Source organism: Malassezia pachydermatis (assembly GCF_001278385.1).
Source record: "Malassezia pachydermatis strain CBS 1879 chromosome Unknown scaffold3, whole genome shotgun sequence".
Classification (NCBI taxonomy): domain Eukaryota; kingdom Fungi; phylum Basidiomycota; class Malasseziomycetes; order Malasseziales; family Malasseziaceae; genus Malassezia; species Malassezia pachydermatis.
Genome location: NW_017253140.1, coordinates 901551 through 915026, shown reverse-complemented (window position 1 = coordinate 915026; position 13476 = coordinate 901551). Strand labels below are relative to the sequence as shown.

General features: G+C 52.8%; 7 protein-coding genes across 7 annotated transcripts in view; 4 read left to right on the top strand and 3 right to left on the bottom strand.

Annotated features, from left to right (window-relative positions):
- Positions 1-1543, top strand: part of Malapachy_1112 (nop14-like protein) — a gene marked incomplete at both ends in the record, with an annotated part of 2980 nt that extends 1437 nt beyond the window's left edge. The window contains one exon of the mRNA XM_018135622.1: positions 1-1543. This exon is cut by the window's left edge and continues 703 nt beyond it. Within this exon, the coding sequence (XP_017992247.1) occupies positions 1-1543 (1543 nt within the window).
- A 128-nt stretch (positions 1544-1671) lies between these two features.
- Positions 1672-2677, top strand: Malapachy_1097 (defective in cullin neddylation protein 1; the record flags this gene model as incomplete). The annotated part of the gene is made up of 3 exons (XM_018135607.1): positions 1672-1674; positions 1710-2346; positions 2379-2677. 3 exons carry the CDS (start codon positions 1672-1674, stop codon positions 2675-2677), a joined length of 939 nt encoding a protein of 312 aa, XP_017992726.1.
- A 77-nt stretch (positions 2678-2754) lies between these two features.
- Positions 2755-3117, bottom strand: Malapachy_1073 (small nuclear ribonucleo protein; the record flags this gene model as incomplete). The annotated part of the gene is made up of 4 exons (XM_018135584.1): positions 2755-2797; positions 2838-2902; positions 2936-3061; positions 3112-3117. 4 exons carry the CDS (start codon positions 3115-3117, stop codon positions 2755-2757), a joined length of 240 nt encoding a protein of 79 aa, XP_017992621.1.
- A 2521-nt stretch (positions 3118-5638) lies between these two features.
- Malapachy_1085 (hypothetical protein) lies at positions 5639-6439 on the top strand (the record flags this gene model as incomplete). The annotated part of the gene is made up of 1 exon (XM_018135595.1): positions 5639-6439. One exon carries the CDS (start codon positions 5639-5641, stop codon positions 6437-6439), a length of 801 nt encoding a protein of 266 aa, XP_017992672.1.
- A 481-nt stretch (positions 6440-6920) lies between these two features.
- On the top strand, positions 6921-9809 carry Malapachy_1111 (adaptor protein complex ap-2 alpha subunit; the record flags this gene model as incomplete). The annotated part of the gene is made up of 1 exon (XM_018135621.1): positions 6921-9809. One exon carries the CDS (start codon positions 6921-6923, stop codon positions 9807-9809), a length of 2889 nt encoding a protein of 962 aa, XP_017992246.1.
- A 65-nt stretch (positions 9810-9874) lies between these two features.
- On the bottom strand, positions 9875-12318 carry Malapachy_1080 (hypothetical protein; the record flags this gene model as incomplete). Its single annotated transcript, XM_018135590.1, has 3 exons — positions 9875-11808; positions 11841-12147; positions 12187-12318. 3 exons carry the CDS (start codon positions 12316-12318, stop codon positions 9875-9877), a joined length of 2373 nt encoding a protein of 790 aa, XP_017992675.1.
- A 340-nt stretch (positions 12319-12658) lies between these two features.
- On the bottom strand, positions 12659-13453 carry Malapachy_1075 (gtp-binding nuclear protein ran; the record flags this gene model as incomplete). The annotated part of the gene is made up of 4 exons (XM_018135586.1): positions 12659-13191; positions 13231-13267; positions 13336-13373; positions 13411-13453. The coding sequence occupies 4 exons, from the start codon at positions 13451-13453 to the stop codon at positions 12659-12661; spliced, it is 651 nt and encodes a 216-aa protein (XP_017992627.1).
- Positions 13454-13476: the final 23 nt, after the last annotated feature.

Here is a 13476-nt window from a genome sequence, read left to right as displayed (position 1 = left end):
AGAAGAAGAGGGTGATGGCCATGCCAACGAGCTGGCTGACTTTGAAAACTTGGAGCAGATTGGCGAACAGTTGGATACCCAGAGCGAAGGCCAGTCTTCGGCTGTTCCTGCCCATCATATTGCACGGACGAATACAGACAATGTGCCCACGTTGCCCTTCACATTCCCCTGTCCTACCACGCATGATGCCTTTCTTGAATTGCTGGAAGAGCACCAAGTCCAGCCATCCCAACTCAACACAGTCGTATCTCGTATCCGTACTCTGCATGCTCCCAATCTGGCAGAAGAGAACCCTGTCAAGCTTCAGCGGTTCCTGGGTGTCCTTGTCGACCACTTGCTTTACCGTACCCATCAAGAGGATGTAAAGGAAGACGATCTTCGCATCGTGAACGACCTTGTGCTGCATATCTACGAACTTGCGAAAACATACCCACTGCGGGCGGCCGAACACTTTGTCGCAAAGCTCTCGCTTATGCAGCGCAACTTGATGCAGGGTCTGAGTCATGGCCCTCTTGCATCGACGTCGCTTACATGGCCACGCCTTGCGGAGCTGACGTTGCTGCGGACGTGCGGCTTGATTTGGCCCACGAGTGATCGCTGGCATGCTGTCATGGCGCCCATGTCGCTCCTGGCTGCCCAATACTTGGCACACGCACGTATTCGCTCGTTGAACGACATGGCATCCGCTTTGTATTTGTGCTCTCTTATCGCTTCATGGCAGCGTGAGAGTCGACGTGTCGTGCCGGAAGCGCTCAATGTGCTGTACAGCATTGCTGCCATTCTCCTGCCTCTACACCATGGCAAATCGCGCGCCAAATTGTCGCCTGTAAAGGCACTAGCAGAAGAATTTGGCATTCCTACACCAGATGTCGAGGCAGCCCACACAGACCCCCTTGTCATTCAGTCGGATTCTACGCCCCAAACGCGTATGAACCTGGCGCAAGTATTTACCTCCACGACGTACGAGGCAGCACAACAGAAAGCAGACCTATTGTATATGTGTGTTGCCTTGCAACAGTCGTTTGCGCAGCTCTATGAGGCAAGTCCGGCCTTTGTGGAAATGTTCACGCCTATGGTGTTCTTGCTGGAGATCGGCGAGGCTGGACTGCGAGATGTGGCCCCTGCCACGGTCGCATGCGTTCACGATGCTGTGCAGCAGCTGCGCGAGCAGCTTGAGACCGCCTACGGTCAGCGACATGCGCTACGCTTGCAGGCTCATCGCGCGTTGTCGATCGCGTCGTATGCACCCAAGTTTGACCAACAGTCCTTCGATCCACGTCGTGCTACCGACCCCGACACGGAGCGTGCGAATGCGGCCAAGATGCGTGCCCTGCTCAAGAAGGAGCGCAAGGGCGCTATTCGGGAGCTGCGTAAGGATGCCCAGTTCATTGCCGAGGAACGCGAGCAGCGCCGCGTGGAGGAAGATGCTGCGTACAAGAAGAAGATCGATAAGATTGTGGGAGGCATGCAGGAAGAGCGTTCCGAGCAGAAACAACTGGAGCGAGCTAAAGCTCTGCTCAAGAAGCGTGCTGGCAAGCGTTAAGTATGTAATTTGCACCCTATGTACTATATAGATCACAATTCGTGGACCAGTGATTGTCTCTTGGCAGGACCGATGTGCGTTTTGTTCCTACCTCCACCCCCGGGTGCAACACGTTGGCCTCGTCTGGGATGGTACGTTGACATGAACACGTCTTGGTAACCCATAGGTAAACAAGCTGTCCAAATCAGCTCAGTTGCAGCGATTCTGCTCTGTCACCAATGCTACCACAGATGAAGCGCAAACTTACTTGAAAGTGCATAACAATCGGTTGGAGGCGGCCATCGATGCTTACCTTACTGACCAAACGAACTTGGCTCATTTACCTCGCCTCACTGCGCAGCAAGAAAAGGCTGTTCGTGCTCAGCTTAACGCCCTATTCGACAAGTACAAAGGTGCGTATAATCCTTGCTTATGCATGACAGATGACGATGAGCCCGATTTGATGGCGTCGGAGGGCGCCTTGGCCATGTTGCAAGATCTCGGCATTGATCCTGCTAGTGTCGCCGTTCTCCCACTATCCTATTATTTGAACGCTCCAACATTGGGCCAGTTCACACGCTCCGACTACACGGAGGGCTGGCTACGATTGGGGGTGGGTGCCACCACGCAAGGTCCGCTCACGCATGATATTCTTCTGGCACAGCAAAAGGAAGCTGTGGCACGCATGATGGAGACTTTTGCACAGGATGGACCTGTGCTTCCACTATATAAGACACCATCTCCGCCTTCGAAGAAAGGATTGTATACCACTGTGTACGAATACACATTCGCATTTGCCAGGGGCGAAGGTCAAAAGAATCTAGGTACGTCTATGCGCGCATACTGACAGTTCCAGGTTTAGACATGGCTCTTGCATTTTGGGACCTGCTCATGCCCTACGCTCCATCGTACGGTGCAAATGGCTCTCGTGCGAGTGCTGGTCCGCCTTCCTTCTCGCCAGCCCAGTTTGAGATGTGGAAGCGCTTTTTGACAGAGGCGTCTCAACTCCGTGTTATTTCCAAAGATACTTGGTCTCAATTCCTTGAGTTCACACGAGAAATTGATCCAGCCTTTTCGAATCATGATTTCGAGGCTGCATGGCCTTCCGTGATCGACGAATTCGTAGGATGGGCTCAAGAACAAAAAAAGATGTAGTTAACCAATGCGTTTTTGGGGTATTCAAATGTAGCTATGAGAGGAAACAGTATACTCCAGGTCCATGTACATGCTTGTTACTCGTCGCCCAATTCGCGCAAGTATAGAACATTGTTGCACCTGAAAAACGGTTAGTGCGGTGTGCTGGATGATAACTTACCGGATGAAGACTTCACCAAGCGTACCATTCGACTTCCCATCTTGAATTTCCTCCGTATTTGCCAACTTATTTTGTTAGACAAGATCTCTATCACATACCTGGAAGTTCATATAGTTGTCTGTGCTGACCAGGAATCCCTTGTACTCTAAGCCCCACTTAAGGCGAACGAGCACCTTTTTCCCGATCTGCTGTTGTAGAAACGGTTTGGGGTTCACAGGAAAATCCTATAGCAATGTAAGTCCCGTTCTACACAGCCGTGTTCACAAATACATACCGGCATGATCCCTTGACAATGGCGTGTCTGCAGATTGCGTGTGGGACGAGACTTTGGTGATGAAAACCACGTTGAGACCACGTGGCTTCTATGCGGGCATCGACGATTACCCCGGTCAAAGCGCACGATACGAATTTTATTTGGCCCTGACATACATCTTTCGCGTATTGCATTGAAGCTACGTGCATTGAGGCTGTAGTGTTGTTGTACACTCGCCGTCATGTATGACACTATTGAAGATGTAGCAGGGGATGGTAGACCTCTAGAGGGGAATCTAGAGGGTCTACCAAGAATTCGTGTGCCTCCTTTCTTGCGATTGCCTGTACTTACACTTGGTCACCTAGGTTCACACATTGTTTGGTCGGTCCTGAATGCAAGAGCCACCCTATTCTTGCAGCGCATGGGTTTATATAAGAGTATCACAGCAATTGTCTTGATTGCGGGGCCTTTAAGTGGTCTCTTAGTGCAACCTGCTGTCGGTATTTTGTCCGACCAATGCTCTAGCAAATGGGGACGACGTAGACCGTACATTTTCGGTGGTCTGCTTGGCTGCATCTCATCCCTATCCTGCTTGCTTATCGCTAGTCTTTTTGTGAAGCCAGGGGATCAACACGCCCCAATTCTTGCCATGTTGCTAGGCATTGTCGGTGTTGTAGGGATTGACGTGTTTATCAATGCGAGTACGTTTGGTGTTTGACTTACCGCTCCTAAAGTGTCGGCAGCCCATCGTGCACTGACAATGGATATGCTAGGCCCAGATGAACAAGATATGGCCAATGCATGGGCTACACGCTTTGGCAGTACTGGTTCAGTGGTTGGTTACCTTCTCAGCGAGCTCGACTTATCGGACACTTTGCCATTTGTGGGCTCCCATCTCGACCAAGTTACGGTACTTTGCTTCTTCGCGATCGTGATTGTCGCCAGTACACACTCAACATTGCTCTTCTTCATCGAAGAATCTGTGCTCATTAATACCCATTACCACACAAAGACATCGTTGCTTTCTTCCGTGAAGAAAATGGTTTTACAGCTATACCAGTGTGGACATACCCTGCCTCAGCCTATTTGGGACTTGTTTGTGATCCAATTCTTTTCGTGGATCTCATGGTTCCCCGTCCTTTTCTACTGTACATCGTGGGTCGCAGAGATCTATAGCCGTGCGCACAATGCGCCAGCACAGGCTGCTACAAGAACGGATGAATTAGGAGAGCAAGCACGACGGGCTGGTAGTCAAGCCATGTTTTTTTATGCTTGCACAGGCCTTGTTGCTTCTATTGTTCTTCCCTGGTGTATCCATGACCACGCCAGTGCCACCAAAAGTGTCGCTCAGTCATATGTTCGAGGAAAGCATATGGATGTGGAGACCCAAACAGACTCACACTTGCAACCAAAAGATGCCGACGTTCAAGAGGAAGTGCCCAGTGCACTTGCGCCTCCGCCCTCCGTTATTCCCACTTCACATCGGCGGTGGCGTGGACCCACGCTAGCAGAGGTATGGTTTTTATCGCAGGTTCTCTTTGTCGTTACTATGCTCTTTTTCACTTGCCCTGTATCTTATTACAAGAGCTTGGTCGGTGCGTTCTGCCTAGTCGGTGCTCTAGGCATCTCATGGGCCATCACCCTTTGGATACCATATGCCTTGCTGGGAATTTTATTATTTTCTGCTCAGCCCTCTACTGAAGAACCTGATGCTGTACCATTAGCATCTCTCATGGAGCAATCAGAGGGGTCGATCTCAGCACCAGGTACAGGCGTGCAGGAGACACCTATTAATTTGCGAGCTGAGGCGGGAGCTGTTATGGGTCTTCATAATTGGAGTATCGTATTACCACAACTGGTTGTATCTATGTTTTCATCTATGAGTATGTATTTAAAAACGAGACTGACTCTATTCCAGTTTTTATGCTGCCTTCACTACTTTGGGATCAGGCTACTGCAGACGCTGTGGATAGCACGGGCCTCCTCTTTCGCGTCGGGAGTCTGTGCACGCTGTACGCTGCAATTCGCACATTCCGATGGGTACGTGCATACGACAGCCCCACAGGCGCTGCCCTAGTGTAGTCCAATAGTTCTAATGTATATTGATTATCTCATCACAAGGCATGACGGGCAGTGCGATTTACCGCAGTAGGTAAGCGCAACATAGAACGCTGACCAACATAGCCTCCTAGGACCTATTTTATGAGAGCGTCTGGCATTTCATGCTGCAATTGACACAAATCTATATTTTGATTGGTCCATGTATGTTGTGTTTGATCCGAGAGCGGTATCACATGCAGCCAGCCGACGTGGCGCTAAGCTGAATGTAGATGGCAGTCTCCCCGGCCGACTATCAGCCACGCAGCCTGCTTGACGGAGCCGCCCAACGTAGGTTCTCTTCCGAATACCGAGTCTAGTGTCTGTACGTATTTGGTCGCATAATCCCGTTTGTGAGGGATACATGTGCTATTCTATTCGCAGAACAATATACTAACACGAGTGCCTTTTTGTTTGCGTGTCACTAACAGACTTGATATCAGTTCTCAAAATGACCACCCCCTCGCGTGAAGACTCTGTGTACCTTGCCAAGCTGGCCGAGCAGGCCGAGCGCTACGAGGAGATGGTTGAGAACATGAAGCGTGTTGCTTCGTCCAACCAGGAGCTTACTGTTGAAGAGCGCAACCTCCTCTCGGTTGCTTACAAGAACGTGATCGGTGCGCGCCGTGCGTCGTGGCGCATCGTCTCGTCGATTGAGCAGAAGGAGGAGTCAAAGGGCAACGAGAGCCAGGTTTCGATGATCAAGGTCTACCGCGAGAAGATCGAGTCGGAGCTTGCCCAGATCTGCGAGGACATTCTCAAGGTGCTTGACACTCACCTTATCCCGTCGGCTGCCTCCGGTGAGAGCAAGGTGTTCTACCACAAGATGAAGGGTGACTACCACCGCTACCTCGCTGAGTTTGCCACCGGTGAGAAGCGCAAGGAGTCGGCTGACAAGTCGCTCGAGTCGTACAAGGCTGCCTCGGAGGTGGCTGTGACTGAGCTCCCGCCGACGCACCCGATCCGCCTCGGTTTGGCCCTCAACTTCTCGGTGTTCTACTACGAAATCCTTAACTCGCCCGACCGTGCATGCCACCTCGCAAAGCAGGCCTTTGACGATGCGATTGCTGAGCTGGATACCCTGTCGGAGGAGAGCTACAAGGACTCGACCCTTATTATGCAGCTTCTGCGTGACAACCTCACTCTCTGGACTAGCGACATGCAGGACACTGAGAAGCCTGCTGACAGTGCTGCTCAGGGTGAGGCTGCTGCGCCGGCGCCAGCCGAGGCCAAGGGTGAGGAGGCTGCTTAAGTTGCTTGACCAACCCCTCTCTCTTTCCTCATGCCCTCCCACACTATAAGGATCTAGCATATTTTTGTCTCGTAGGAAGCAGCGCTGGTGATAGCCCTGCTGAGCTACTTTCTCCTTGAATTCTATAAAATGTTAGTTTATTTGTGTCTAGACCGATTCAGGTTGGGTACCTGTCGTTTGCGTGTGATTATTCCGTGTACCCAACACTGGTGGCGTGATGCCGGATGGTGGGGTCGGCGCGTCGATTTCCTCCACTGTAGTGGAAATAATATCTGCCAGGGCGCTGACGCCTCTTCTCCGCACGCTGGCAAAGCATTTAGACCGTCTTGCCTAGCAGTGGGTCTTGAGGAGTCCAGGCGTGGGGGGTACGACGATGAGGAATATGCAGTCATTGTCCTCTATGCGTGGGTTAAGCCACTACATATCCGAATTTCACGCGACGACCTCCCCCGAGGCGGAAGCAGAATGTGTCCGACGCGAGATGCACCGCATCCGCTCCAAGCTGCAAATGACGCCCAAGCTGGATGGTTACCAGCGTAAAAAATATGTGGCTAAAATCTTGTTCTCCTACTTACAAGGCCACAAAGTGGATGTTGGCTACATGGATGCCATCACGCTGATATCCAGTGCGAAGTACTCTGAAAAACAAATTGGATATCTCACGCTGACGTTTTTGTTTCATGAACGGTCCGACCTGATTACGCTGGCTTTGAACTCGATCCGAAAAGATTTACAGAGCCTGAATGAAGATCACACGTGCTTGGCTTTACATGCTATTGCCAATATGAGTAATGTTGTCATTGCGGAGCTTGTGAGTGAGGACATCCTCAAGCTTCTCGTTTCGCCCACATCCCCTGTGCATGTGCGCAAAAAAGCCGCTCTTGCTTTATTAAGAGTCCTTCGTGAAAGCCGCGATAGTGTGGACGTTTCGGACTGGATCGATCGTATTGTCCCGTTGATAAAGCATCGGCACTTGGGATTGTCCGAATGCATTACGTCGCTGGTGACAGAGCTTGTTCGGATTGACTCTGACAAGTACCAGGTGTGTTTCAAACCTGCCTATGAGCAACTTTATGAGATTGTTGTTTTACAGGATTGTCGACAAGACTATCTGTATCACAATGTACCTGTTCCTTGGCTTCAAGTCAAATTGTTGACGCTATTGCAACTACTTCCACCGCCCACGGAGAATCTTGTGAAAATCAAGTTGCAAGAATTGCTACACCATATCTTACGTCCTGACAAGCCCCTTCGCTCTATACCTGATATCCAAGAAAGCAATGCTATTTATTCCGTGTACTTCGAAGCCATTCGCTTTGCCATGCATTTGGATCCTGCCTCTATTTTTGTGGCACGCGCTGCTGTGCAATTAGGGCATCTAATTGCCCATAAAGAGACCAATGTGCGATATCTTGCACTTGAGACTATGACGCAGCTAGCCCAATGCTTATCATCTCTTGAGCCGATCCAGATGTACCGTGACGTGATATTCCTGTTGTTACGTGACAAGGACATTAGCGTTCGTCGTCGTGCGCTCGATCTGCTGTATGCTATGTGTGATGACACCAACGTGCAGTATATTGTTGGGCAGCTTTTACGATACCTGTCCGTGGCGGATGTGTCACTTCGGCAAGATATGTCGTTGAAGATTTCCTTGCTGGCCGAATTGTATGCATCCGACTCTACCTGGTACATTGATACAGCCATGTCGCTGCTGGAATTGGCGGGCGATCGACTCCGAGATGAACTTTGGTATCGTATTGTGCTTGTGGTGACCAATCATCCGAAAGTCCATGCCTACGCTGCAGAACGCATTCTCCACGCGCTGAGTCGGTCAGAATGCCATGAAATCCAGATTAAGCTGGGTGCCTATTTGCTGGGCGAGTATGGGTACCTCATTGTCAATCAGCCCCACTGCAGTGCCGCCCAGCAATTCCAATGCTTGCATTTGCATGCGCACCAATGCTCGCCAACGACCTTGGCCATGCTGCTGTCTACGTACATCAAATGGATCCCCATGTATCCTGACATGGCCCCTGCGTTGGAAGGCGTGCTGCGGCAGCATCGACACGTCATGAATGTGGAAATGCAGCAGCGTGCCAATGAATACTCTGTGCTGGCCGAGTTGGAGCGGCAAGGGACGCTCTCGTTGGACCAAGTTCTTTACGAGCTCCCCCCGTTCAATACGCAGGTCCTTCCAGAACAGACACAAGCGCCAGGCTTGTTCCGCCTGTCGAAGCGCATATCGATGCAGCCGGCTGTATCGTCTGTGCCACGCGGGGAAGCGCGCCAGCATATGCAGCATGAGAAGCTCAGCATTACCGTTCCTTCAATGTTGCCCGTGCCGATGGAGCCTGATACCAGCTTTGTTTCGATGCCACGAGATATATCCACAGTGACGGCCAACACGGCCGAGGAGGATGTCGATTTGTTGGACCTGCATAGCTTCCGGATCATGTCTCCCACAGGCAGCGACGATCTGGAGGCGCCATGGCATGCCGACGAGAGCCTCATTAGCCCAGATGGTCCTCTTCTTGCGTCGAGCAAGTCGTCCATGCGTGGGCTGAGTCACTATGCGAATGACTCTATATCGAGCCACGCCTCCCTTCCTACCTCGTCGTCCAGTGAAGCTCATGAGAATGTACTTCATATTCCACTTTCCCAAACGGCTCTGCTGGCCTCGCATGCTGTATTGCACGACACGACCACCGAAACCATCACGATGGTATCTAGCACGACACACAAGAGCACGGCGACGGTGAAACTGGAGCTGCACAACAAAGACGCAACAACAGCGCTCTATCTTCATACGGTCCACGTCGCTGCGCCTGCCCCGCTGGAAGCGCATCTCGCAGGGATGGAGCGTGGCGCTATGTCGATCGCGTCGGAACAACGGCATACCTACACAGTCGAGTTTGTGTCTCATGGCTCCTTTACAGGCACCACCGACATGGTGTTCCATTGGACGCGTGGCGGCGCCGTGCCCGTGACGCTGCATGTGGCCTTGCCGATGCATGTGGCTCGTTTCCTACGACCCACCACCATGTCTGTATCGGACTTTTTCGAGTGCTGGCAGTACGTGAAAGAGTATGAAGCCCAAGGCGTCGTCCAAGTAGACCAGCGAACGATCGAAGCCTACGAGGCCACGATGCAGTCGATGGGCTTGGCCATTTTACGAGGGGTAGATCCCCGGCCTGACAATGTGATTGCTGCAGGCTCGATGGATATCCAGCAGGCGGACCGCATGGGCTTCCTTGTGCGTTGGGAACCACGCGCAGAGTGCAATGTGGCACGACTCACTGTGCGGTCCACGCAAGCTTACGGCGCTGAGGCGTTGTATGCCTTGATGGTCGGCCTGATGGAAGGGTAAGTAGCGGACTTTCCGGTTTGTAGATCTTTCTGTATATACCACCATGTGGGCGTCTACGAGACACATTACCCTGTATAAGGGCTGATACTCATCGCCTCTAAACTCTGCGCGATCAACTCGGGCGTGATGCTCGACGAGTAGTACGACGTAGATGGTCGGCTGTTGCGCATCATCACGCTGAGCTTCGCACGGTTTTCGAGCGGCAAGGCCGACACATTGTCGCCGTCGTCATCGTCGTCGTCGTCGTCGTCGTCGTCTCCCTCTTCGTCCTCTTCGCCTTCTCCGTGGCCTTCTTCATCGTCGCCTTCGGGCGCGACATCTGACCATTCGCGATACAAGCGGTGGACTAGCACACTAGAGTCACGTAGGCGGTAGGGATCAAAGGGGAAGAAGACGTCCAAGGCCGGCGTAGGCAGCGCGACAGGCGCGCCTGGCGGTGGGCCAGGCGGCGCACCTGATGTCGGCGTCGACTCGCGCGTAGAGTCACGGGTAGAAAGTGTTTCATGCGCCTTGCGCATCTTGCGTGGCGTGCCCGGGGCCGAGGAATTCGACGAGGTGTCTGTGACAGACCGCTGCGCATTGGCCTCCAGAACCGAGTAGCAATACAAAAAGCCCGTGTATTGCGAGATATTGGCGAACTGGTGTACCACGTTCCCATTGCAGTACCGCAAAGGATTCAGCGGAGAGGTAATCGCACGTTGGACAACAGCCAAGCCAGGTGCCCAGCCACGCTCGCCTGTGGCCGAGTGCGTCGAAGAGACACTGGAGAGCGAGGACGCATGCACCACAGGCATGAGCTGAGGCGAGAGCTCGAGGGAGCATGCTGCCGGGTAGGTGGCTGCCAGAGAGGGTATACTATCGTCCTCAGGACCAGCTGGCGCGTCGCCACTGGACCCATCCCGCAAGTCACGCCATCGGAAGCAAAACACGTAAAATACAGCTTGGGCCACGGCATAAAACACCGCATGATCACGCGCGCCAGGCGGAGGCGCATGCACGCCTAACGACGCAAACGATTCCAGGCAGGCGTCCATGTAGGTACACAGATTCAGCACGACCATGCGTGTGGTCGAAGCATCAATGTAGCGCGCCCGTGCCACGTAGCTCGCGACGTAGCTCGCAGCAGCAATGCGCAGGATCGCAGCCGAATCACCCGAGTCACTGCTCGTGCCTGCGGTGGGCACAGCATACAGGCTTTTGCTTAGCAATGTGCCAAGGAACATGTCCGCAAATTCATGGTCCAGCGAAGCAAACCAGAATAAAAGGAACTGTACATGACGAGACTTGAAGGTCGTGAGGATATTCCGTGTAAAGATGCCCAGCAGCGTTTGGTATAGGTGGTAGCGACGTGTGTAGACATCTGATGTCGTGGGCGTGCCAATGTAGTTCTCTAGGAACTCATACAGAGCTTTCATTATGGCATCCAGCTTTCCAGCCAGCGCCGCAATTTCATTCCATGAGGGTTCTTGATGCGCTGGATCGGCTTGCATAAGCGCATCCGAGGTATCGTAGCCTTCTTCATCTGATAGGTCTTCTAGCGTGTCATATGTATCATCGTCGCCATGCTGTGGCGACAGGCCATGGGAGGCCAAGCTCGCCGAGTCCGAATCCGACTCCATCCCCTGATCCAGCATATGCGCCAAGCTTTCGTGCTCTGTCGGCTCAATACCCTGCTCCTCCAACTCATCCAGTTCAACTTGGATCGCGACATCAATCTGAAGCGCATGATCAATAATGGCCGTCCAGATAGGCTCCGTTAACGCTTCACAGTATACACTCATCCGAAGCAGGTTTTGGATATAAAGGACCTGGCTCATCGTACGATCGCGTTTGTGCGGAAAGTGCTGAAGCAACAATGGCTGCAGCGTCGCTGGCAACGTGGGAATCAGGCGCAAAAGGGTCTGGAGAAGCCCATGCAGCTTATCATAGAGTTTCCGGCGCGTCGTGGTCTCGCGCTCTTTCAGATGGGTTCGGTCCGCTGCACGGTACCAGGCCGGGTCTAGTCATGTCAGTACACGCCAATATACATACGCAGACTCATGTTTTGGAGCAGCAACGAAGCGAGGCTGGAGACCCACTCACTGCGTGCACTAACGAGAGAGCACACAAAGCGTATCCAAGCATCGCCAACGTCGTCAGGCATAGCCAGCCATGGAAACTCGGTGACAGCTTCGACCAGCGCAGCGCATGTTCGATCCAACGACGGAGCGACATGGGTTAGCGCCGAGAGCCATGCTTGAATCTGTACCGCAGACGATGCGCCGCCTTTAGACGGCTTCGTCGTCGTAACACCTGCTTGGAACTGGGCTATCAGCTCATCATATGGTCCCATATTGCCCTGCGTAGGTTAGATAGTGTCGGGCAAACGATGACATACCTGTGCCTTTTGGACCATTGCGTTCTTCACAAACGCAACATACATGCCCTGTCGTGTCCCATGCATAGAGGGCGGGCCAGGCGTAGTACTTGAGCGCGCCCCACGCACCGCACTTTGCGGTGACGCCGGCATGCTCAAAACACAGCACTACCTCACACGCCCCTGCGTGTGTGAACAAGTGGCTCGACAAAAAAATGGTCAGCGTCCACCCTCCGACATCGCCGTCGGAAGGTGGAGGCATTCGCACGTGATAACGCTGTCATCCTCCCTTTGGGACCCTACAAAAGTGACAGCGGGCCATGGCACCGCCGCGTTCTCACACCTACAGCGCACTCGCTTTAAAGGAAACTAGGCATACGCACCCGTTTCGCACTATTCATAGTATCTACCCGTGTGTTGGAAATAAAAAGGTAGAGCAAAAAACACTAGTGCATACCACAATCAAATGGCAACGCAAGTCGTACTAGCTCCCTTACAGGTCGCCATCGTCCTCGTCCGGCAGCGGGGCAGCAGCAGCCGTCTCGAGCTCCTTGTTGTACTGTTCCATGAGCTGCATGTCCACCTGGACCTCCGGCGGAGCCAGAGCCGGCGCAGCAGCGAACTCCAGAGCCGGGTTACCGACCAACTTGCGAGCCAGCCACAGGAAAGGCTTCTCGAAGTTGTAGTTCGACTTGGCCGAAATCTCGTAGTACTGCAAGTTCTTCTTGCGGTGGAACGTGACAGCGCCGGTCTTCACCTTGCGCTCCTTCACGTCAACCTTGTTACCACAGAGCACGATCGGGATGTTTTCACACACACGCTCAAGGTCACGGTGCCAGTTCGGCACGTTCTTGTAAGTGATACGGGAGGTCACATCGAACATGATAATACCGCACTGGCCCTGGATGTAGTAACCGTCACGAAGACCACCGAACTTCTCCTGGCCGGCAGTATCCCACACGTTGAACACGATCGGGCCAAAGTTGGTGTGGAACTGCAGCGGGTGCACCTCGACACCAAGGGTGGCTGTCGGTTAGTTGTTGATGAACAGGCACTATTACATACCAATGTACTTCTTCTCAAACTCACCGGTCAAGTGACGCTGTACGGTGTTAGTTGGGCTCGTGCGCTTTGGGGTGGCCACACAAAGTGTGGCCGTGGGCTACATACCTTGACGAACGTGGTCTTACCCGTACCACCGTCACCAACTGAAAGTTAGCTACGTTTACAACCGCTCCAACGTACCGAGAACCAGCTTGAAGTTGGGGATGTTCTGACCGTCAGACATGATCACTGATGAACGTTGGAAAA